Source organism: Leptosomus discolor, chromosome 4 (genome assembly GCF_034619465.1).
Source record: "Leptosomus discolor isolate bLepDis1 chromosome 4, bLepDis1.hap2, whole genome shotgun sequence".
NCBI classification, from domain to species: domain Eukaryota; kingdom Metazoa; phylum Chordata; class Aves; order Leptosomiformes; family Leptosomidae; genus Leptosomus; species Leptosomus discolor.
In genome coordinates, this window is record NC_141394.1 from 74,262,332 (window position 1) to 74,288,111 (window position 25,780).

At 40.8% G+C, this 25,780-nt stretch overlaps 1 protein-coding gene across 1 annotated transcript; it reads left to right on the forward strand.

Annotated features, from left to right (window-relative positions):
- The first annotated feature begins 257 nt into the window (after window positions 1–257).
- NELFA (negative elongation factor complex member A) lies at window positions 258–25,344 on the forward strand. The gene is made up of 11 exons (XM_009945929.2): window positions 258–518; window positions 8,020–8,191; window positions 9,343–9,504; window positions 10,424–10,513; window positions 12,330–12,460; window positions 12,643–12,712; window positions 13,603–13,691; window positions 15,994–16,105; window positions 18,602–18,858; window positions 19,952–20,051; window positions 21,623–25,344. The coding sequence occupies exons 1-11, from the start codon at window positions 267–269 to the stop codon at window positions 21,805–21,807; spliced, it is 1,620 nt and encodes a 539-aa protein (XP_009944231.1). The 5' UTR covers window positions 258–266; the 3' UTR covers window positions 21,808–25,344.
- Window positions 25,345–25,780: the final 436 nt, after the last annotated feature.

Consider the following 25,780-nt stretch of genomic DNA (forward strand, 5'->3'; position numbering starts at 1 on the left):
TTGACAGAGAAGCTTCTCTGCCGTGAGCGGCGCCATTTTGCAATACGGAAGAAAAGCTGCGGCGGGCGCCATTTTGCATCTGAACGAGAGATGAGAAGGGCCTCAGTATTTTTTGCGGCTTGGGCGCCGCCATTTTAGGTTACGGCAGACTCACCGCCTTCCCTCGGTGCTACCTCATAGGGCGCCGCCATTTTGGCTTACGAACCAGACGGCGACCCGCAGGGGTCCTCACCCCCTCCCTTCCTCCCTTTAGGTGTCTTCATAAAATGCCCGTGGAGAATCCCCTCTTTTTTCGCCCCGCTCCCAAGATGGCGTCGATGCGGGAGAGCGACACTGGCCTGTGGCTGCACAACAAACTGGGCTCCACAGACGAGCTGTGGGCGCCGCCGAGCATTGCCTCGCTGCTCACAGCTTCGGTGATCGACAACATCCGCCTCTGTTTCCACGGCCTCTCCTCGCCCGTCAAGCTCAAGCTACTCCTCGGGATGCTGCACCTGCCCCGCCGGGCGGTGGATGAGGTGAGGGCTGGGTAGGGGCTTGCGCGGGAAGCTTAACCGAAACGGGGCGCGTCTGTGTGAGGGGGAGAGGTCGGTCGGAGGTGGCGTGAGGGGAGAAGGGGGGAGCAGCGCCAGCACCACCTCCACCCCCGCCCTTTCCTTTTCGCATGGAGTCGGTGGGGAGGGGAGACCCCGCGGCGTGGCGCTGCCTGGCGGGCAGTTGGAGCGGGCAGCTGCCCGCGGCAGCCCCGAGGGGGGAAGGAAGCCGAGCAGCGGCTGCTCCTCAAGGGCAGGTGCCCGCCCGCGCTCGGCGAGGGGTGTTCAGTGAGGCTGGTCCCCACAGGCAGCCCCGCTTCTCCCTTTCAACCTTTCGTGGATGGGGTGGGGGGAGGAAGAAGGTCTCGGCTGGCGGAGCGGTCCCTTGAGGCCCAGCTCGGACAACCGGGTCCTTGGCGTGAGGAAAGGCGCTCAGATTCCCCCGTGATAAGGGAGTGAGCGGAGTGGAAGCTTTAGAGCCGCTCCCCCTCCTGCTGCTCTGTGGGGAATCTCTGTTTGGCACTAGTCTTTTGAACGCAGTTTTTGCCTGAAACCCATCTTAAACCTCCACACGGACTTGTAATTGTAGGGCTGTGTTTCGATGTAGTTTGAATGCCTTTGGGGAAGAGGGCTTTTCTGAGGCAGTGGTTGTTCCAGGACTAGGACAGAGAGGCAGGGTTGTTCAGGAACAGTCGTGTGTGTTAGGCTTCCTTCACTCTCCTTTTTTAATACTGGCAGCTGTGTAGGTGTCCCAAGTTGAACATCTCAGCTTTAGGAAGGACAGCAGCAAGTGCTGAACCTTTGGGAGTGGAAGATCTGGGGTCCACACTGAACAGTGCTTTTCCCCACCTTCTTGCAGTCAGGTCTTGCTTGAGGAAAGTTGCCATGCCTTTTTTTTTTTTTTGCTTCTCTTTACCTTTCTGGGAACAGCTGGTGTTTTCCTTTACTGTTCTGCCCCAGCTAATAAGCTGGCTGGCTGGAGTCTGAGCTGGCTCTGCAAGCTTATTCACTTGGCCTTGGACCATACCTCATCTGCAGCTGGCTTATTCTTACTGGGAGGCAGCTACTGATGTTCGGGGCAGTTGTTGGAGAATGGGAAACATTTAAGTTTCTTCAGCCAGGTTTGAGGAATTCCTGTCATACTTCTACCATGTGTAGTATTGGTTCCTGGTAACAATCACGGAGGTGTTGCGTAGTTAATCCTCACCTTGTTGTGTAGAGTATCCTCAGCTGTGCTTGCACCAGTCTCTCTCTTGGCTAGGACACAGCTGCTGCTTAGGCTTAATATAGATATACGCTAGGCAGGGTGTGGGGAGGCGGTATGTAACTCAGATTATTGTATGCTCAGCTTTTGTGTACTTCTAAGCCAAAAATGCCCAAGCATTACATTTAAGCAATAGTTTATTGTATGTCAGTGTCTGTCTTGCCACATGCATCCGTGTGATTATTCACTGTGCTACACGTAATTGGTGTCACTTTAAAAAAAAATAAATTCTTGTTTAGCATGTTTAATTTTTAAAACATGATATTCATGCTTAGTGCCCGTCCGGTGCACAAGCTGTCTGCCTTGTTTGTGACAAATGCAGTTGTGTTTTGGACAAACAAAATAACCAATGCCAGAAGGGGGGGGATGGGGAGCTGTGCATAAGCTCATGTGAACTCTGAGTATGCAAAATTCTCTGGAGTAATGTGAAAATCCAAGGAGTTTGGAAGAAACGAGTTTTGCAGTATTTAGAAAAAGCTAACAAATTAGTTATGGTTTTAGATTGAAAAGAACTTGAAAAAGCTTAGGGACCTTAATAAATAACACTCATGCCAACTGTTTGAGGGAGCAGAGTTCAAGCCAGTTGAAACACTGCAAGAGCGTTCATTGGGTGGGTAAAAGAACTTTTTAAACTCCTTCTGAGGAAGGTGGTACCAGCAACTTTATCTGTGCTTTTGTTAGCCATGCAGACAAAGTATGTAACAAAAAGCAAGCCAGTTGTTGTGTCTTTTAGTGTATTGTTAGAATGATAAGTTGTGTTCCAAATATAAAGCTCTTGTTACTGCTGTAACAAAAAAAATGTTAGGGGATTTTTCACTCCTTTGGCAGAGTTTGTGAATTCAATCATAAATGTAATTTTTTTTATTGTAAACAGAGCACGTTTGAGATCTAGGGATTTAGCATATATTCAGTCCTTTGCAAAGTACTTGTGACATTTTAATTATTTCAGGGATGTGTGATTTTATTTTTTTTTTAACTTGGAGGAAGGGCTTAGAAAAACTCATGAGGCAGAAACCCTTAGCGTTGGTAGTAGTCTGCTATTATCGTTGTAGACTTCCTTCTATAAATGGTAAAGATAGCTGATGTAGCCAAACTGCTGACAGAAAGGGATGTTGTCTTGTCAGATACTCATAATTCGTGGCGAGTTTGCTAAAATAGGTTGTATTTGTGAAGATTTGTTAAGTAACTTACTGTCAAGGTTTTGTTTAACTGGTATTTGGTGTCTTACATATGATCATCCCCCCCCCCCCAAAAAAAAAACCCAACCATATATATGTATTTGTGTTCAGTATGTCTGCACTGTGCTGTGTACTTCTCTATAGCATTCCCTGCTCAGCGTATTGTGGAGTGCTGAACATGGTGTCTTTTTCCTAGCAGAAATACACCAGTGTAGGATACCTGTAGCAGCCTGGAAGTAAAATTGATCGTCTGGAAATCACTCCCATATCTGAAAATGATTAAACTTAACTGTGAAAGTACTTTGTTAGTCTCTTTGAAAGTCATGTGTGAGGAACACTGAGGTGGCATTTGGAAACTTAATAGTATTGGAAACTATATTGCATCAGCTTTGTAAAGCTTTGGGAATCTCGATTGTGGGTGCAGGATATGTTACTGGTTTGTTATGTAACACGTAAAATTATATTCACCTCTCTAGAGATAAGATTTGATTTAGTTATTCTCTTAATCCTTTTTTTTTTTCTGTTTTCACTGAGGCACAGAATAACATGGAAACCATTTGGGAGCAGACATCTGTGTAAAAAGTTGTGTGGGAATCAAGAAAAGTGTGGTGGTATTTGGTTTAGAAGGAGTTTAATTGGCTGCTGGTCCTTTCTAAGTCTCTGTGAAAGCTTCAGTCTAGACAAGTGAATCTTCAATGAGCTCTCTTGAAAGCTCAGTCCTTTACTTAAGTGGTTTTTTTTCTTAAATGTAATATCTTTCAATTTTCATAATGTTTTCATTCAACACTCCAAATATTGTATAGATAAAAGTGACTAAATCCTCATAATACTCCTGTGGGATAGGTAATAAACCAAATTTTTTATCATGCTGTGAGCCTCATTACTGGTTGGTTGTTCCTGCTGACTAACAAGAATAATTGGCTCCCATTTTCATTTGGTTTGTAGGCAGTTATCAAAAAAAAAAAAAAACAACCCAACTTTCCTGCTATAATTCTCTGGGCAGAACTTGCTAACTCTTGAATCTCCCTGCCTCCCAGCTTTTCATCTGCTAATTTTTTTTCTAGATAATTGTGCTTATTTGAAATGATGCCTAAAGCTCAGTGTAGTGCTGACCAGAGTTTCAGTTGTGAATTTGGCAGCACAGTTACTTCTGTTTACTTTGTGCAAGTTTTCTTTTTGTGCCAACGTGTAATTTATTTGTTCAGGGTTAGACTGTGATGTTACAACCAAGTCTGGAACGGGGACTGTGGGCCTCTGTGCCCTCTGAATTATCTTGAGAGGAGGATCGCTGTCCTGGCAGTGGCCTGCCCTTTTGTTACAGTAGCTGCAAGACAGCAGAAGTTGAGACTGTTTCTTCCTGCCTTGCTTATGTGAATCAGGAATTGTCTATTGGTGCAAGTGGGAATTCTGGAGTAGTAGTGCAAAGGAGTAAGAGGGCACATGACACCATTGCTCTGTATTCAGAACAGGCAGGCTACTAGGCATCTTTCTGGCCTGCCTTTAGTATTCTTAATTTTTCTGTGATGTAATATGGTGTATTTTAATCTAGTATTACTCTTGGCCACTTCTACTCTTTTTCATGATTAAAATATAAAACATTTACAATAGTGATATTTGATCCATCCTAGTTTTGTAATGTATAAACATTAATACTGTACTTTCAATCCAATGCTTTTAGCTTAATGAAAATGCTCTGTAATAATACAGATACCTATTAAATATCACTTTCTCTATGGCCCCTGAAAGATTAAAACTTGATTGGGTTTATTAGCCAAACTGTTGATGCAATTGTCTAAAGGCGTAGTCACGTATATTAATTTAGGCATAAAGCAAATTAATGGGAATTCCTTGCAAGAAGTCATCTTGGAGCTATCACTTTACATGTTTCTAATAATGTTTTCTTTTTTACCCCTTCCCATGGTGCTGTTTGTGTATTCTTCCTGCACAGCCATTATTAGTCTCCCTTTTTGTCTGTTCCCAGACTTTTTCCTGATCCTTTCTTGTTAGATGTTTCTAGTTGTGCCCTATGCTATTTTTTTTTGTGCCAACAGGCTGAGAAAAATACCTAAGATCCTTAAGTTTTAGATGAGAGAAATGCCAGAACATGTTGCATCAGATCTTGACATTCGTGCTTAACAAGATGCTGGTTGGAGCTGATGGGACTCTTGCTGACCCAGTGTTGCAATCGTATACAATTAAGAGCTTGGGATTATGGCTGTGCTCTGTAAAGTGACAGAAAACCTGTACATAGGATTCTCTATTATTTTGAGTTGCATTTCATACATTCTCAAACAACAAATGAATTTTTTTTCAGCTGCTAGTTCAACAGCAAACTGGGAGCGTATATTTAAATTGCCGTTTGCAGACAAACCTGAGTCAAAACTCAAATCCAGGCTTGTTAAATGCAAACCCATATTCAGGCAAGGTCTCTGGTTAGCTCACAGTACGTGTTAGTGTGCTTTGCTTCCCTGTGTGTGACAGTGACTGTTCTTTCGCCACGTTCTTGCTGCCATGAGGCCTTGTGATGATATTGTTTGCCCAGTGCTAGGCAAACAAGTTGTTTCTGGGCTCCTGTCTTGAAGGAACCGAAGTCATGTGAAGTGGTGGGTTATGGCATAAGTAGGTTGCCTGAACTGTAACTGCCTTGAGAGCAGTGTGGATGTAACGTGGCCAGAAAAGAGCTCCGTAGGAGCATATGTAGTATAGGTGTGTAGCTCTGAATCTTTGGTGCACATAGTGGTTTTGTGGAGCAGATAGGAAGGGTAAATTGGGAGGATACAGGAGACATCTTTCCTCCAACTGTTGCCTGAGTTTGCTATGGTGGAGGAAATCACATTCTGTACACATCTATATTAGTGGTGTCGAGATAAAATCTTGTACGAGACCTGTAAATAAACCAGAGCTTCATCAGCTCTCATGGCATGTTTTAAATTTTCAGGTGTTTTGTGTAATCAGTCAAATCACTGCTGTAATTTCTGTAGGATAGGCAGGAGAATAAAGAACTTTATTTCGATAGTATTCACACTTGTCCTCATGTGCTGTAGTAGAAGTGGCTTCTGATGAGCAGTGTAGGGTTAGAATAGAGAGACTGACAAGTCTCAATGGTGTCTAGGTGGGGTTTTTATGTGTATTGAGAGAGAAGTGGGCAGTGGAGGACAACAAAAAACAGAACCGTAGAAATTGGTTCTCTCCATTGGGTAGGTGTTGGTTAAATCTGACAACATGTTAAGCAGTGCGTGGTTGTAGTTACGTGGTCGGTTTAATCCGAAGCAAATCCATAGTGCTGCCGAAGATGGTAACTGACTGTTGTAGTATCTCCTTTCTGCTCCACTCTTCTCGTGGTTCTAGTGTTTGTGTGACTGTAGTCAGCCACGCAAAGGGGCTGATCAAGCTTAAAGCTACAGAGAGATGCTCATTTTCGGTCAGATAACTGATCTAGTTCGTTTCACAAGCGTGTTACTGTAAGTGCTGAACCATGCAAGGGATGAAGGACAAACTGCCCCTATAGTGCACTTGTGAACCTTTCTAAAGTGAGAGGGCAATAACATTGTGTGGGTGAAAGGAATTGAGGAGTGTCAGTGTTTGACTGCCTCTGAGCTTTAGAAGTGCTTGGGGGGGAAAATGGAGAGCAGAAATGTAACTTCTTAGAATTGCGTGGGTAGAGTAAGCTTATTCTGTTAACTTTTTCGTGTAAGAAAGGCTGGTTCTAACTAAATAAAGGGGAAGAAATATAACATAAAGGTGAAGAATCTCTTGCTTGTCTCCCTGTGTTCAGGAACGCATAGACTGTAACTGAGCTATGTGTGCCACAATGGGTTGTGAAAAATCAACTTTCAAGTATTTCCTTATACTGGCTTGTAAATTCTTCAGTGTTAATACCCTACAGGTGGAGCACATAATTTTACTGTTATGTTTCGTGGCTTGATAGACACACAGTGCATCTCGAACATCTTAGTTCTGTGAAGCTAATGCTTTAATGCTTACATGTAAGTTTAGTTAGGAAAAAAAAAGCAAGTGTTCAGTCTTTATTTAGGGGGTTTAAGCTTACCCATGAATGAAGTAACCCAACTCTTTATTTAAGAGATTCACTGTAAACCCCGACTGTAGTTGCCTTGATTTTTATTTCATTTCATAGTGCAACAGACATGTTGATCAATAATTTAAAAAAAAAATTAGTGACAATGAAATTTTTTAAATTATTGATCTTATGCATTATTTCCCCTTTTCAAGATAGGTGATTAAAGAAAAACAAGTTTTATCTGACTAGAAACTTTAGGTAGATGGAAAATCTTGTTACTTGCTGCTTATTAGAGGGCTGGGTCTGCTTCTGTAACATGTAGTTTTAGTCAAACGATGCAGTTTTGCTTAGCATGAAACACATTATTTTGGCCTAAGTTTAAGTAAAATTTTGAGGACTTAGCTTATGTTCATATGATGCAGATATGGTCCGTCTGCTTAATTTTTCTTTAGCCCAGAAAGGGGCAGATCTTCATTTAGATACCTGTTCTAAATAATTTGCTGTATAACTTGTGGTGTATATATATTCTTGTATAACTTGTGGTGCTTAGGGACATGGTTTAGTGGTAGACTTGGCAATGCTAGGCTGACGGTTGGACTCAATGATCTTAAAAGGGCTTTTCTAACCTAAATGATTATGTGGTTCTAGTTCCATATTCTTGTCACTGAATATAAGGTGTAGGTACACTGGGACTATACGTGTGGAACATCAGGAGACAGTAGTGTAGGAGTCTGGCCTGTTGCTTTGAGTAAACATGTTCAGTGCTAAACAAAGCTTTGAGCTGCCAAAAGCTCAAAACAAACTTGGGTTAGATTGACCAAAAGCAATAAAATATTATCTTGGTTCATTCTTTACTTAGTTCTAGAGTTAATGTATAACTGTGGTGAAGCAGCCTCTTTCTTCCCTTCCCCAGTAGTAAAGCATTGTGCATGTTTATGCTAGTGTCTTTTTAAAATAAACAAATCCATCTATAATCTGTTTAAAACTGTTTCCAATTGGTTGATTTTCTTTTTCTTTTTTTGTTAGATGAAAGGGGCACTGACTGAAATTATCCAGCTCGCTACCTTGGATTCAGACCCCTGGGTCTTAATGGTAGCTGATATTTTAAAATCCTTTCCAGATACTGGGTCCCTTAACCTTGATCTTGAAGAACAGAATCCCAATGTTCAAGATATTTTAGGAGAGCTTAGAGAAAAAGGTAAGCCTTTTCTGATGGTGAAAATTACAGAGGTATGATGCCTTTTTTCTTTTTTAGAAGTAACCTGTTGTTTCACAGGCAGTCTTGCTATCCTAACAGTATTGGTATCAGGACAAGCAGTATGTCTTGTCTCTTAACTGCCACAGTTCATGACCTGGCATGTTACTGGACTGAGAACTGTGATATTTGAGGAATGGTAACTTCTTAAATTATCTTTTCACACATCATCAGAACTTAAATGTCAGGTATTACCCTGAGTGTTTGTGAAGGGTAACACACAAGTTAATGTGGATTCATTAGTGTTGTAGACGAGCTGTATGTGCACTGGTAGGTAGTAACTGACACTGCAGCTTCGTAAGTTGAGGTTTTTCATACATTGGTCTGTCTCATATGTTGTAGTATAAGACTCTGTTTCGGCAGTGCCTGTGTGGACAACCTCGTGTGTGTGGAAGCACCACTGTTGTTTTGGGCAGGTGGGGTGCATCTCTGCTGGAAGTCCTCCCCTAGGAAATGAATGATAGGTGCTGTGGGGGAGACTGACCACAGAAAGAGTTATGCTGCTGATGTCCAGCTAGCTATGGATTGCCTAGCAGCTGAAAATACTGCCTCGGGCACTTCCACAGTTGCTACTTCAAACGACTATGTAGTAAATGGTTACACAAAGCTGCTCCTACTGCAGTGGGTTTGATTTAGCACACTGCCTCGAAAAAGTCCCTCCGGCACCAAGGGACAGACGTGGTCTTGGAGTTAGGATTGCAGCAGACCAGTAATGAAATGAGTTGGATGTGGAAGCCTTTTGTTTTCTTGCTATAAAGAAATGATTATTTGTCTGTTCACTCTTTTTGTTTGGACTTTTAAGGAATCTGTTAATTCAATCATTTTTGTCATCTTTGATAATAATAGTATATTTAAGATTCCTGAAATTTGACTAGGTGTAATTAACATGGAAGCTCTTATGAAGCTGATGTAAAAAACAAACATCCTAATAACTGGTTATGTAGTGTAATAATTAGAGCTAAATTACTCTTGGTGTTTAAGCAAGTAATCTAAAATTTAAAAACACCTGTACAGCCTAGTTGTAAAATGTTTTGTAATTAGCTGTCAAAGAACTATGCTAATACCCATGTGTACTGTGTTAAATCTTTATGCAGTAAGTGAATGTGAAACTTCAGCTATGTTGCCGCTGGAATGCCAATACTTAAACAAAAATGCCTTGACGACACTGGCTGGGCCACTTACTCCCCCAGTGAAACACTTCCAGCTGAAAAGGAAACCTAAGAGTGCCACACTCAGAGCTGAACTCCTGCAGAAGTGTAAGTAGTCTTACAGCTAGTTGATAAGGTTGAGTAACAAATTAAATGGTGAAAGGAAAATTTTTATTCAGACCTACTCTCCGGTATGGGAGTATACATTAAATTTTTCTGTTAGAGCTTTGCTGGTGGATTGTTTTGTCTTTGATAGACTGAGATGTGTGGAGGAGCAGGTGCAAGTCATTCCAGCCATGATTACATTAAAATGCTAATCTTGATTTAAATGCTGTTCAGGTTTCAAGGCATACAAAAAGCTGTAGCTTTTTAAAGCACAGTTATGTTCTCTCATGGGTATATTTAACAGTCAGTTGTGAAGACTTGTGAGGGACAGCTTTGTTTAGAGATCCTGAAACTAAACTGAAAAAAACTTAGTTTTATTTTGCCATATGTTTTTGCAACAGAGAGCAAGAACTGCTAATGAATGCTTTCTTTTGCTCAGTATAGCTATATAGGGTGTGAAAACCAAGAAAGTTTTTGCTAACAAAAGGCAACATGTGTCCATATATGTACTGGTAGCTGCTTGAACTAAGTGATTTTAAAATAGTTTATCTGCTGTTCTGTTGCAGCAGTTTTTCTTTCTTGCATGTGACTTAAGTAGTTGGTCTGGTTAAATAGAAGATTTGTAACTTTTTATGATGTTATATCGAAATGTCTTTATTTCAGTCTCTATTTAGTAAATTGTTTAAATTTAAATTTACAATACAGCCATCTTGTCAGTTGCATGGTCATATTGATCTTGCATCTTCTCCAAATACTGTATTTACCTCGCATAAATTACGTGGCTTTTAGTTAAAATACAATTCTTTCTTTGTTGCTATTCCCATATTTTTGTGTATTGGTTAATAACATTTTATATAAGCAGCAACGTATTGTATTTTTTCAGCATAGATTCTGTAATAACTAAAGCCCTTTTTCTTTTTAGCAACAGAAACTGCACAACAGCTCAAGAAGACTGCAGGAGTGCCTTTCCATGCCAAAGGCAGGGGACTGGTCAAAAAGATAGATACAACAAGTACGACTCACTTTCATCGCTTCCCAGAAAGAAAATCTGATCAAATAGCCTTGATGAGTAACATTACCATGTAGTTTTTGCAAAAACTTAATTCTTGTTGAAGCAAAGGGTTTCTCCCTTTCTGCCTCCTTCTCTCTTGATATTTAAATGTTTCTGACAAGACATGTCAGAAAGAACAAGAGTGTGGGGTTTTTCTTAAATGGCAAGTGTATCTGCTGTGCTTCTAAAATGTATGCAGCTAAATCATGCCTGTAGACTTCGGTAAGAATTTAATTTGCATCACTCCAGGAATAACTCCTGACTAAGCCATGTTGCTCTAGAAGGGAGCAGAGTGGATCACAGTAATCTGCTGTGCTCTTTGAAATGCCGTGAAGTAGACTGAAACTATCTTCTGCTTGTATAATTCTGTGTGGAGAGAGACGAGAGAATAGCGTGCTCTCTGCAGCCAAGGCTCCACAGTGGCTTCTATTTAATGGACATAACAAAATTGTATAATCATTCTTCAACTTTGCAGTAATAGTTTCAGCTGTGTTCAGGAGCTATAGCATTTTTCAAGTAAGTTTTTGACTAGGAGGAAGAGGAGGGTTTAACATTAGTCCCGTACTGTACATCGCTGCACAGGTAGAACTTTCCAGACCACCAATACGATGCTGAGGTGCAAAACTTGAGTGGTTTCTTCTTGGTGTGGTGGCTAGAAGCTATGAAGTACTTTGTGTCGATGCTATTTAAGATGTGATTTCGAGCACCAAAGTTTGGCCACATGTTCATGCAGGAAATGCAAGAAGTGTAGTTGTAATTTGAACTAAAAATTGTCCTAGTGTGGAAATTGACCATTAGTTGTTCTTGGCATCTGTTTTAGCTGTTGAACTAAAAGCTAGTTTTTAGACTTGGCCTCTAGAGCCAGGTGAGTTGTGGGAACAGCTGAGGTTTGCTCTGCTGAAGCTTACATGGTCAGAGAGGATTGTCCTGTGGTAAAAAGAGTTTTCAGTACAACATATAGAGGGATACAGAGTAGCTAACTTCAAACCAAAACTCTGTGTTTATGTTCAAACTGTAGGGTATGATGGGATTGTCAGGAGGCTCAAAAACCTGGTAGATATGTGTATGTGTCCCTAATTTTTTAGCAGTTGGTGAAAGAATGCTATCTTCAGAGCTTACATTAAGCATGAGGTAGAAATGTAACAGTGTAAAGGTGGGTGAAAACAGCTTCTTAGAGGTGTAGCAGTTTCTACAGAGTGTTGAGACAGCAGGTTTTGTGTTTACAATATAGACACGAATTTGATCCTCCTGCTTGTGCAAACAGCAGCTCCAGAATTTCAAGCTCCTGTGTGAAGCAGTGATTTACCTTTCCAGTAGATTAAAAGCCCTTATCCCTGCAGAAGCTTGGCTAAGAATCTTTGATTAAATGCAGTTTTACCATGAACTAGATCTTAAAGTTCAAAGAGCAACTCTGGCAATAACTGGATTCAGAACATTGATGCCCGATACCTTTTTATGTGTTCAAAATTTATTTATTATAAGTAAGGAGAGCATCGATGTATTAGGAAAAGGTACATTTTGATAGCAGTGCACCTACTTGATTACTGCACATAGAATGGGGTTGCAAGCATTAGCCTAGAGATTGGCTTTTACTAAAACCTAATCTGACCTTTGAGGGACATGTGGTGTATTATAGACGGTTCCACGTTATAAATATTTGGAGTTAAAAACATGTGAGTGCATTAAGAAGGAGAAAAGCTGAAGAACTCCTTATTACTGTTTTTCGCAACTAATTAAACATACATTACAATTGTTGCCTCTTTTGATCTTCCCTAAGCACCACTCAAAGGAATACCAAAACAAGCTCCATTCAGGAGTACTTCAGCACCTAGTGTATTTAGTCCTTCTGGAAACAGAACTCCTATTCCTCCTTCAAGAACACCTTTGCGCAAAGAAAGAGGAGTAAAGGTAGGTGCGATCTTTCTTAGTCTCTTGCTTTCTTGCTCAGTTCTCCCTGATCTATAGTGAATTTCTGATGCTGCTTTGAATAAAGTATCAATATATTAAAGAAGAAATTAAGATCATTATTTGGAGATCAAGTACATAAATTTAACAATGATTTTTAATTTTGCTATGGTCTTTCTTTTTAGCTTCTAGATATCTCTGAGCTGGATATGGTAGGTGCTGGCCGTGAAGCAAAGAGAAGAAGAAAGACATTAGGTTGGTAAAGCATGCTACTTACAAAGCTATTGATATACCTGTAAATAGGATCTAGATTTGTAGTACCATGTTGTTCTTCATTTGTTAAAACTTATCTTCGACTAAACTTGAAAAAGGGGGCGGGGGGGGGGGGGGGGGGGGGAATAAAACCCCAAACCAAAAACGCTCTAAGGGAGGATTTTCACTTTTTTCCAATGCTCCTAATCATATTGCCGTGTGCCAGGTAATAACTTGACTCAGTTGCACAAAAGGATTGAACTAGTCAGTTGTGCTTTAGTCAGCACATAAGTGTGTGGGTGGCTTCAGTACTGGAATTGTTCTGGGATACTTTGGTATGCTTATTTCTGCTGGCTGTGTGGCCAAGTAAACTAACTGAAAGTAATGTTGAAAAAAATTTATAGTGCTCCAAAATTCTGGCTGAGAGATCTTAACAAGTGAATAATATCTGATATACTACTCTTAAGTCAGATGACAGTGTAGTGCTCTACTTAACCATATCAGGAAGATACGCTAGGCAGCATATTTGCCCCCGAAACAACCTTTTTGTTTGTGTTGCCAAAAAAATGAGTACCATCTCAGAACAAAATCATAATCGCAATTAAATTTTGGCTTGTTTTTTTGATGCTTTGTAATGTCACAAAATTAGCCAGTTCTGCCCAGTTACTCAGTTACTGTAGCTTGATGGATATACATTGTGGTTCAGTTCATAATTGGGTTGATTATAAAATTGTGTATGAAAGTTACTCTATCCATCAACCTTTCAGCGTATACCTCTTTAAGCACCTTTTAGCAGACTGAGAAATGCATTTTTATATCTTTGTTTAAAAAAGTGTATCTAATTCAATATTTCAGAAAACTTCCTTGAACTGACTTCTATTTTTATGCAATAGATACAGAAGTTGTGGAAAAGCAAGCCAAAGAAGAAACAGTAGTAGAAAATGCTACCCCAGATTATGCTGCTGGCCTGGTGTCTACACAGGTAAAACCAAACAAAGCGAAAACAAACAAACAAAAAAAAGATGAGGAAGCCATGATGCTTGCTATTTTAAAACACTTAAACGCTGTAATGATATATTACTAACTTGTTGAAACCTGCCTATTGATGTAAAAAATCCTTACATAATTATTTCAGAGTTCCATTGTATTTTCACTAAACTAGATAAAAAAAATTCAAAGCAGGATGAAGGTAGAGTCTTTAATTGTTGTTACTGTTCTGTTTGTGATGGGGTATGGTATTTCTGTAGCTGAGGATTGCAGTCTTCTGTCAGAGAGGACAGGGATGGGAGGGCGCTCTGACCCTAGAGAGGTAGATCCATTTTCAGGAGTTCTGCAGGCTTCACTCTGTGCCTGTGCATGCTTTGCAACCCTAGTGGAGCAGCGTCCACAGAAGTCTCGGTGAGGAGCACTTGTCATTGGCCTGTGCCCAGGAAGGACAGCTGAATATAAGCAGCCAAGTAAGGAAGAAATCTTTACAACTCGTCTGTCTTCTGGCTTGAGAGAAGAACCTACACACTAGTACCCTTCTGTGGTTCTCTTCTCCATTTTTAGCTTATAATCTTTGAGAATCGATGCTTAATCCAGAAGGCAGCTTTTTCTGAGGTCTCCAAACCTGTCTGTAACTGGGCTTAGCCAGTTCCATTACTACTGAAAGGGGAGAGAAATACAGTGGAATCGATCTCCATCCAAATTACTCATGGCTTATAAACTTGTGCTTCTTAAAACCCATAAAGTTTAGAGGTGGCTGCTCCTTTGAACAGTTGTTTGGGGTTTTTTTAAATACAAAAGTTATTTGGGACCTACTGAAAAAGCTAACCTGTTGCTAGAGGTAGTTCAGTTGGAGTGGTGGGAGGTTGGGGGCGGAGTCGTGTGTAGGGTGTTTTCCTGTTCTTTCAGTTACGGTGTATGGGGAAAAACGGTGACGCAGCTTTGTTTTCTCAGTCAGGACATGGCTTTTACAAGAATGTTAGGTCCTTCCCTGGCTTCTGAGTTAGAAACTGTCTGTTCTGTTCCAGTAAGCCTTGGCCTGAAATTATTTTGGACAACTGGGTTCTTTAAATGCTAATAGATAATTTGAGGCTGTTGCACCCAGTGTTTGCAAGCCTCTTGGGACAATAGAAATCCATCTCGACTCTTAAGTTCTTCTCTTGTTCCAAATATAAAGTGGTTATGATTACCTCTGCCTCTTCAAGTCCATGTGTTGACACACAGTGCTTGCCTTTGGAGAGCACTCTATTTAAAAGGCCTGTGGTTTGGTTGGTGAGCCAGGCATTTTTTCCGCTAGAGCCTACTGGTAAGCACATGCACCATTGGTCCCACGGTTATGGGGTAGCAATCTATGCATGCATGCCAAAACCAGCATATAGGCACATACTGTAGGCCTGTGTCAGGAGTGAAAGTCACTGCCTGTCTTTCTGCAGAATGCCAAGAGTGTCTTTCTTGGCAAGCCTCAAATTTTGCAGAATTTTATCTGGTAAGGCTACCTTAAATGATTTGTCTGCTAGACTTACTCCACCAAAACTTCTTTGTCAACCCCTCATGTTTATAAGGCTGGATTGGACTGAGGTGAAGATCTTCATAGAGATACCATGCTGTTGTCTTCATGTTGTGTGTGCGATGTCATGTATAGTTAAGTACAAGGCGTGCCATTTTCTTTGGCTTGATCCTAGGTGACATCCATCATGTTGATGTTGACTGCCTGTTTCAGTGGAAACAGGGTGTTACCTGTGCTTTTACTGCTGCCTTCTGCTTGCTTATGTCCCAGAGGCCTTTGCGTTCTCCTGGGTGATGTTTTAGTAGGCCTTTTGCCCATGGATGAGCGCAGGTTTCTGATTGCTAATAGCGAAAAGCATGTTTGCTCAGGCAGAAGATCACTTATTTCTGTAGTGTAATTCTTTAGTGGGAACCATCTGCAGAGATTTCCTTCTTTGATCTCCACAGTACTAGCTGAGGAATGGGATGAAGGAACAGCAGCTTCGCTCTCTTTGCGAGTACATTCTCAATAATAGTATTTTTTTTTCTGGCTCAGACTGTGCCTTTGGAAGCAACTTTTATCTGAATTACGGGAAATAAAAGCTACTCTTTCTCTCCTAGGGTAACTCTAGTGTCTGAAGTTTGTATAGGGAGTTAGGGTTGATAGGGCAAACTTGCCCTAACAAAAGAGTCCATAGTTAACTTCCCAAAGGAAATATCATAGCAGAACTGACGTTGAAATTGTGTTTAAAATGTAGAAACAGCACATGAATGCATGCGGTATGGCTGTAACTTTCTTTCTTGTTTTATAGAAACTTGGCTCCTTGAACAATGAGCCTGCACTACCTTCTACAAGTTACTTACCTGCTACCCCCAGTGTGGTGCCGTCTTCCTCGTATATCCCAAGCTCTGAAACACAGCCAGGTAAAAGGCACTTTTTTGCTTTTGGAACCTACCACCTCCAACTACATACAGTTTTACTGTCTAGCTGCTCTTTTATTTACAAATCTACTGTCCCTCAACTCCAGTTGACCGTAGCAGTCTAAAAATCCATTGCAGGAACTCACCCTTTGGCTTTGGGGTAACCAGACGTGTCATTTAACCTAAGTAAAGAAAATGCCTATTGGTTTTAAGTCTTAAAATAACTGCTGGTTAAGTCAAGCAAGCAAAGCTTGCAGGTTCCACATTATCATAAGGAAAAACTCTTTCACTGTGAGGGTGACAGAGCACTGGAACAGGCTGCCCAGAGGGGTTGTGGAGTTTCCTTCTCTGGAGACATTCAACCTGCCTGGACGTGTTCCTGTGTGACCTACTGTAGGTGGTCCTGCTCTGGCAGGGGGGTTGGACTAGATGATCTTTCAAGGTCCCTTCCAACCCCTGACATCTGTGATTCTGTGAAAGCAATTTACTGTGGGTTTTCTTCTTACTCTGTAATAAAATATCCAGCAATATTTTTTAATCCCTAAAGAGGCACCAGTAGTACAGTAAGTCCAGCGTATATACTCCATACACACATCTGTATGCATACACTTACAAAACAGTTGCTTTCAAGAGCCATAAATTTCTAGAGGCAAGTGCACGTTAGCTTTCATACAGACTGGGATGAAGCTATATCCATTTTCCTTTTACCGTATTACAATGCTGATAGATAACAGCTGAGCTGCTGCATATTGTGAAAAGTGCTACATTATTTTCAATTCTAGAAAATTGCATTATAATAAAAAAAGCGTTCATACAAATCCTTTATTTCTACACCTTTTATTTAAACACGCTTGGCTTTACTTTTCCTTCCCTGCTGCATGTAAAGTCTTAAAGGAATGTATCAGTTTCCGTTAACAGATGTGCATGACAGGGACTTATTACCAGATCTTGTAGTTAACAGAGAACCAATGTTTCAGTTCAATGCATTATTTTTTCTCTTGCTTGTTGTGATTTGGTACCGTAATGTTTGTCTTCATGTGTGTGAGCTGTGGCATGTTGGTCACTAGAAAAATGCACATGCAAAACGTGGTCACTTCACTTGGCCCTGAAACAGTTCAGAATCTGTTTGAAGGTCCATGCAAATCTTCCTCTGGCAGAAAATTGGCATCTCCAGAAGGAACACGGCCAAGAGCACGTCAGTGCTGTCAGCAGATAGTATTATTTTCCAGAGCCTTGGCATTGTATTTGACAGCAGGAGAAGCCTAGTTTAAAATTATCTATTGTCTTCTGTTCTCTATTTTTTCTGACTTTTTGGTGTATGGGATATCTAGCTTTTCTTATGGATAAGGAATATAAAAATGTTTCCTTGGTAGAAGACACACACAAAAGATCCACAGATTTGGTCTTGTATAATCTGAGGGTGCATAATTGAAGACATGTTACTTTATGCAAGCTGGTTTTTCTGACATGAAGAAGCCAGTAATAAAACTTACGAGATTTGTACAAAAATAAGGGGTGACTAATTGTTACAAATGTTTGTCCTCTCAAGTGTTCACTGTTCTGTTCCGCGTGTTACTGGACAATAGCCATATTGTTAAAACCAGTGCTGTGTCTGTGCCTAGCTGGAGAGTGATAGACCTCTCGTTCTCTAAAATCTGATCTGAAAGGCATCAGCGTAGCTCTGGTATGTATCTGCCTTTTAGTCTACTGTGAACACAGTGTGAACAGGTTAGCCTAAACCTCATGAGATTAGTGAAAGGTGCTTAAGCAGCTGTGCCTGTGTCCAAGAGCTGCAAAAGAGTGTAACTGGCTGGAGTGTTTGCTGGTACTTACTGTTTGTTGGACAGTTAGGAAGTGACTTGATCGTATGTGTAACCTCCACCTCAGGTTCCAAAGAGTAACTCCCTTAAGTGCTGGTGAATGGATCAACTTTGAGAAGTAACAGGACTTGTCAATTCTGTGGGGGTTTAACCCTCTTAGCAGTTAGCGTTTAAATAAGGACCGGTTTGTGAAGACTACACTTAATTCTATCGTCCATTTAAGTATTTGTTTATTTTCAGTATTTGTTACTGGCTGAGACTTAATTACCATTTCCTGTGGAAGCTGCTTTTACATTGGGTAAAGACTGATGAAATATTTTAATGGTTTTGCCTTTGTAACAGTACAACAATAGTCGTGGTAGGGTCAGGGTACAGCTGTTATAGCAATACAAGCTAAAAAGTAAATACAGCAGTTTCCATTTAATAAATGGAAATATAAATATAATTTGATGCTAAATGTACTATAATCCGTATTGGACAGCTAGTCACTCAGTTGTCTAATTATTGCTAAAGATAGAGTGCAAAGAGCATTAGCTCTTCAATTTTTCATGTACATGTTAGATGGCATACTGAATCATGATGCTACTGTGGAATAATCAGGTTTTCTTTAAAGGCTGTTGGTGATGCTAATCCTTGTTTGGGTTATAATGTTTTTAATTATCCTGATTGGATTTTGCAGCTGGCTCTGCACGAGAGGCCTTGCAGACTAACAGGCAGACTGAAGAACCTGCAGCTCCAAATGCTACTACAACTCTTCCTGCACAATTCAAACAAAGAACACCCATGTACAATAGCAACTCTAATCCACCTGCAGCTACACCTACCTCACCCCTGACACCTACCACACCTCCTGCCATTTCCCCTGCGGCACAAGCACCACAAGTGGCCCCCCAAACTCAGCAACAGCCACCACCGAAGAAAAGCCTCTCTCTCACAGTAAGTAAAACCAGGTTCTTGTTGACTGCTGCTTTTGTAGATTGGAAAATGCAAATTTTTATTATTGATCTTGCTTAGTACCTTGGCAGTTCCTGACCTTTGGGTCATGGAGTGATTGAGGCTGCTTTTTTTTTTTTTATAACCAAAGGTAATGAAAAAGTTTTGTGGCTCTGTCAGCATTGCTGTCTTAATGTTAATTACAACATTTTTATTTGTGCAATGTTAATGTCGCAGTAAGATGTCTTTATTTACTGCCATTTGTTATTTAAAATAATACGGCGCTACTCATTATAAAGGATTGTGGGAGAAAGGTGTATTTCCAGCAGAGCTGTTGCCCAGCCAGTGGCGTATAATGCAAGCTGCTAAAGAAGGAGGCTGTCACTGCTGTAGCAGGAGAAAAGATACCAACAGATCATTCTAAATTGAAAGCCTTAATTTCTTGATGCCCTCAGCCCCCCATTACACATATTTTAAAGCCTGAGAGTGGGGAGGAAACTAAACTCAACAGCAATTACATATGTCCTGAAGTTTCTTAGTGCTGGTATGTTGGTATGTATTATGTGTGTGCATGAAGTTAAGGAGGTAACTTCAAGATGCAGCTGACTTGAAGGCTTTGCTAAGCACAACTGTCAGCCTGGCTTGCAAGGTCTGAACTTCGAGAAGCCGGGTGACTTTTAAGTATCTCTACTTTATTAAAGGGGAAAAAAAAAAGCCTTCCTCTGAAATGACTGCAAGCCTGTGTTTGTTGGACTGTAGAGGAAGCATTGTGCTTTTTCTCCTTTTTTTTCCTAATGTCATAAAGAACACAACATTGGTAATGTAAACATTAAGTCTCTTAGCACATGTTTGTGTAACTATTTTTAAATGTGTGGTGTTTTCCAGTTTCAGAATTGAGTTGTTGCTGCTCTTAAGTGTTAGGTGTAAGCATTGAAGAGGGAAAGCCTTGAGGTTAAGGCTTTTTTTTGTTTACTTTTTGTAGGTGTACGTCTACAAACTTCCACCTTACTCTTTTACGCTTGTCTGCAGGTATTGATATGGTACCTGTTGGTAGCATTTTCTCCACTGGAATTCATATTTGTTGTATCTGTTGCAGAGGGAGCAAATGTACGCCGCACAGGAAATGTTCAAGACTGCAAACAAAGTTACAAGGCCAGAAAAGGCTCTTATACTTGGATTCATGGCAGGATCCAGAGGCATGTATTGAGACTAATTTAGCTTGCTTTTGAATACCTATAACTGAGCCTAGCGTTTCTAAATGTGCATGTGTGAGTGCAAGGCTCTTGCTTTAGCTTTGCTCTGTGTGTACTGGACTCTTTGCTTTCCTCTGGACTGTACGTAGGTTTATGGACTATAGTTCTAACTCGTTTAGTTCCAACGAGCTGCAAATGGGTCTTTAGGGTCTATTTCCAGTAAGTCAGTCAGTCGGAGCAGCTGCTAAACCCAATATATGCATACCTGAACACATGTAATATCATGACTTAGGGGCTGAAGGGAAACAAGGCAGCCAGTCAGAACAGTGAACAGACTGGTTAGGTCCCAGTAGTCTGCCTAGAAGCCCAACGAATCCAAGTTCTTTATGGCAAGTCGAGGTGCAAGCTGGGTAGTACAGAGCCTCTGTGCTAATCCCTTAGCATTAGACATGTAGCAACTGTTGTCTCAAACCGTAGGTAGCCACAGGTGCTGTGAACCACAGGGAGATAAACTGTCTCGTAGCGAGATCCTGTCCTGTCTTAGCCTGGATAGACTAAGGCTGTTTGAGCCAGAAGATTATCAGATGTAAGATGAGAAGGGGCTTGAGTCCTTAAGTGACCTCTATCACCTGCACTAGCTCTGGTTTCTAACTTGGTATCTCAGGGCTCTTATCGCTGCAGTGCTGGAGCCTAAGTGTGGCTCGTGCGTTTGGATTAATGCGATACACCATTGAAGGTGATCAGGGTGGAGTTACTGTGATGCTCCCTGGGCTTTAAGAAAGTTTTGTGTATTTTGCATTAATGGTGGTGCTCGTAGTACTAGATACTACTTCCAGTTGCAGTAGGAGAGTGTACTTTAATATCTACACGGACAGGTTTTTGTAATGCAAGGTAAAATATGATTTTGGAAGAGTGTGTGCGTTTTATATATTCATGTAGAGCATATATAGGTATGTATATAAAAATATTAATTCCTTCAGTAATAATGTCAGCACCTTCTGAAGGGTGGGTAAATAGCTGCCAACTGTGATGTTCTTGAGCTGCTTGAGTGCCAATTCCAGTGCCTTGAAATGTAACATTTAATACTTCTCTTGGCACAGAACTGAGTCTTGGATGAGTGACTTCAGTGAAGCTGCTTGGGCTTCTAGAACAGCTGAGAATTGTTGAGGCTTTTAACTACAAAATGTATCCCAAATAAAGTAAATCTGGTAGTTTCAAGTTTACTGACTCCCATTTAAATATAAGCTTCTCTTATAACTCTTAAGGCAGACAGAAAGGACACTGGCATGCTTTACTCACCCTTTTGCTGTTCTTACAGTTACTTTAGCCTTGGGGTTCATCTCTTGGGGTCTGGTTTTGTTATCCTTAAAACTTGGTCCGTGATGTAGGGAGGGAGGAAGATCTTTGTGTGGCTACATGCATTAGGGATGTTACTTGCTCAGTTCTGGGTTTGGGGTTGGTTTGTTTGGGTTTTGGGGTTTTTCAGTGTAAGATAAGAATATCCATCAAGTGGTCTTTACCTTTTCTAATACAATGTTGAAATGTATAATTTGTTCCTGTTCTTGTTTTCACAGAGAATCCTTGCCAAGAGCAAGGTGACATCATCCAAATTAAACTTAGTGAGCATACAGAAGATTTACCAAAGGCAGATGGCACTGGCAGCACCACTATGTTGGTTGATACGGTCTTTGAAATGAACTATGCTACTGGTGAATGGACCAGATTCAAGAAGTACAAACCTATAACTAATGTTTCCTAAGAGGTGCCACAACAGCAGACTGGACCAAATCAAGCTTAGGGTCAACCAGCTCATAGAGTATGTCAACTGTACACCCGAACACCACTTTGTACATTTCTTATTACCCGCCAGAGTAGAAGTTGTGGCTCTTCAACCTAACTGAGCTCAGTAAACACAGAAGATGATGGTGTCAAACTGGCTTTTTTTTTTTTAATCTTGGGAGAGGGGAAGGTGATCCTGGGGGGGAAAGTTGTTGGTGTGTTTTTGTTTTCCTACTGTTCAAAATGCTGGAAAAGGAGATCACAACTGAAAGATTACAGACGGGAGCAGTTTGCTTTGAGTACCAGAAGAGAAGACTACTGCACAGTCATTCACCGTTTACCATTAAACACGGGCACAGATCTTTATTGTAAAAACATTTTCTTTGGCTACATGGGTTCTATTGTAAGAATGGACATTTAAAGCACCAGAGGTCGGTGCGTGATTGTTTTGTAATTCAGCTGCAGGATAACTAAATATTGCAGGTGGTAGATGTCCAGTGTCTAACGGTACCCACTGTATGTTTAGCTTATTTATGCTTGGGTCATAGGATGAGATTGAGCAGCTTCTGTTAACTCGCTATATTGTCAGCGTCCATGCCCGGCATGAATTAACCTATATTTGGCATTATTTGAGGGGGAGAGAAACTGAGTATCATAACTTTCTGAAGAAAAAAAAAATTAAAAAAGTAACGGTGGCCCGTCACTGCCTGGAAGTGATGGCTCTTTGCCGTGTAAGCCTTGGGGTAGGAGGTGATCGATGGCTCTTGCATAGCAAACCCTTTGAACAGCATAACTTACCAGAGAGGAGGTGGAACTATTGCATCTCAAGACCCATTGCAGCTGAATTTGAAAACGGCCCTAGCGCTGGTTGAGTGACACATACCTGAATATCGATGGTTGGGGAGATTTGTTGTCTTGAGGCAGTGTTAGTTGGTGTTTGGTTGAGCAGTCATAAGCTGTTTGATTGGCAAGCCCTGATCCAAAAAGTTTTGAATGACTGTAGCTGTGGTTCTTACCAGTGTAGTTATAGCAGTGTAATCACTAGTGTGGCCACAGTTATGCTGGCATATAAATGTGCCTTATACTTGTCCCCTTCTAGTAGAAGCACATTTTTATCTTTATAACTGTGTTCACATCACTGATATAATTTGGCTTTAATAGTACAAATAAAGCTTGCATTTATTGAGGGCTTAAGTACATAGTTCAGGGCTCAGCCTTTGGAGACTTGGTTTCATCACTTGAAGGAGACTTGGATTAAATGTCTGTTTCTGCCAGTACTTGTATGTGGAGCTGTGCTCGGCTGAGAAGGGCGCTTAGAAGGAAGAAATACAAAGATGAATATCATAATGGTTGTTCGGTGCTGAGGAGGTCCCTTGGGCTGACCAGAGGTTCATGTTGAAGTGGAACTCTTAGGACAAAATGAGGCTTTTTTATTTTTCTGAAAAGAAAGCAGACCAAATTCCATTAAATACAGTTATATACTAACAGATGTTTAGGTGATTGATTGGAGTCTTTTTGTATTGGGGAGTTTTTATTGCATTTTATTTTTAGTTTTTCAAACAAATTATCCAACAGGACAAGGCAAGTATAAATAATAAGAAAATCTGTATTCTACAGTGTTTTAAGATGTGACCAAAAGTGTAGGTTTCTTAAGTTTATTTAAGCAAATATACACAATGTTCTAGCTCCTGTAGTGGGCAAGTTACCTGATGGTACCTGCTACAATTACGGAGTGTCATGCATGTATTAGTGTGAAAGTTACTTGTATATAACTGTCACACTGGGGGCTCTCCTCCACATAATTACCCCACTTTGGAAGCAATGTAGATTGTGACTCTGATTGCGATTTTTTTTTTTTTTCCATTTTAATTTTTTTTAAATGGCTAGTGACCAGCCTGACAAGTGAGGATGAGTAGTGGGTTTTAGTTTTTAGAAGTTCAGTAGAATGCATTTTCATGGTTATAAATTATTTGATTATAGTGTGTTACACAGTAAGGGCTAACAATGGAATGTAAAAGCATTCATCTTTTAAAAGAAAGGTTTAAAGAAAAGTGACATTCCTTTCCTTGTCTGCATTCAGATTTTTAAAGTTTTCTTGTGATGACCAGTTTTCTGTAGACATGTATGATACTTCTGTCTTAACTGTTCCTGCTTGCTAGATAAGCTGCAAGTACCAAATACAATTTTTAAGAAAGAACTTTTAGAAAAGTGGCTGACTCGAGGGACACGTACTGTCATTGTAAATTGTTGATGCAAGACTTTGCAATCCAGTAGCTCTCAGGAGCTGCTGTGTGATGGCTCCTTTGGCTTCCTCGAGATTAGTGGGCATCCCTCGCTACACTTTCTTAGAAGTCTGGATTTCAGACCTGTGCTGCCGGGCTGGAGACAGCTGCCCCTCTCCTTCAGGAAGCCGTTCTAGATGCACTGGAGTCATTTGAGTGCAGTAGTGTGTAGGAAGCTTCACCATGCTGCTATTTGTATTTGCTGCGTAACAAAGTTGGTCTCCGGGCCTGTTTGTCTAAAATCAGTCGTATGCAATAAATTGAATTTTAAATAGAAGCATAGTATATTTTTAATTCCGTTAAGTCATTAGGATGAGGCAATTTAACGCTGCAAAAATAATTTATTTTTAAAAGTGACTTTATGACCCCCAATACCAGAGCATTACTTCAACTTGATCTGTGAATCTAGAAAGGTTTTTTTAAAATGCCTAAAGAAAGGGAAGGGTTTGCGACACTGTTAAAATGATAGGTGAGAAGTAAAACTACATGGAGTTCCTTGGTTCAGAGAATGAAATTGTTGAACCGGTGGTCTGAAAGTAGGGATAATGCCAGACAATTCAGAAAGGGCAAGATCAACGTTTAGATTCAAATCTAGTGGAATCGTTGCATGCAGAACAAAATCTGGCCCTGGAACTTGATATTTTTTTGTCTTGAATGTTCAGTCACTTGGATGTTAGCTGGATTCCATTCAGTGAGGCTCAAGGTGTGCCGTAAGATCAAACAAAAACGTTTTTTGACTCTAGAACGACTTGCAGATGTACTGGAAAATTGACCAGAGAAGTAGTTCAGAGTTTACTTAAAACTTTATGTCCTTTCCTCTTTCCCTTTATCCAAGCATGAAGTTTTGGAAGTCTGGGCTTGCGGTTTCCTAAAGTGCATTACGGCACCTCAGCAAGGCAGGATGTCCCAGCTTCTCTTGCCTTTGCTTGTAAAGAAGCACCTGTCTGTGCCAGCCTAGGCATGATACGAATTGGCTTGCTTGACCTCAGAGTATGGGATGCTGCAGAGAGACGCAATGAAAGTGGCTTGTGTTCCCTGTCCGGACTTCTTATCCTTAGGGCAGAAAGAGCGCATGCATCCATCCCCCGGCTTCCTTAACCACTTGTCCTACAGAAAAGTGCTGGGTTTCTTTAGGCTCCGTTTTCTTCCATGAGTGCCATGAGGACCAGGAGGGAAATGACTGTAACGAAGGTGAGCCCAAGGAGGGCGCTGAGCAAGAGTTCTGGTCATGGATTCCATCTTGCTTTTTGACAGAATGTCTTTTCCCTCTCTGGCGCTCTGCAGTTATCTCCATACAAGACGTTCTAGGCTTAGTGTGGTTAACACTCTAGAATTGGGCCAGTATTTTGTGGGTTAACTTGATTTTCACTTTACCACTTAATCATTGAGTTGAATACCGTAGGATGCTGGATGCAATGGGGAGGAGCCTTTGGTCATTGCTTGACATCTCTGTGTGAAATTGGTCACTTCTTTCAGTAAGCTCTGTCAAAGTGCAGACCACTCGTCTAGATAAAAGAAGTTTGAGACTTTGACATCATACAGTTTAAGAGTGAATCGTGTTTTCATAGTAAGATCTGACTGGAAAAAAAAAAAGACTAAAAAATGTTAAGCCAGAGCCCTCTGGGAATCTGGTGCCTTTAACAAGAACTGTCATTTTGTAAAATGTTACAT

Excerpts from the sequence above, each read along its gene's own strand:
- NELFA (XM_009945929.2), top strand. The coding sequence starts at position 267 with ATGCCCGTGGAGAATCCCCTCTTTTTTCGCCCCGCTCCCAAGATGGCG. Across the intron at positions 9,505-10,423 it reads AGCTGAACTCCTGCAGAAGT|CAACAGAAACTGCACAACAG; the intron begins GTAAGTAGTCTT and ends TTTTCTTTTTAG. Across the intron at positions 12,713-13,602 it reads GAGAAGAAGAAAGACATTAG|ATACAGAAGTTGTGGAAAAG; the intron begins GTTGGTAAAGCA and ends TTTATGCAATAG.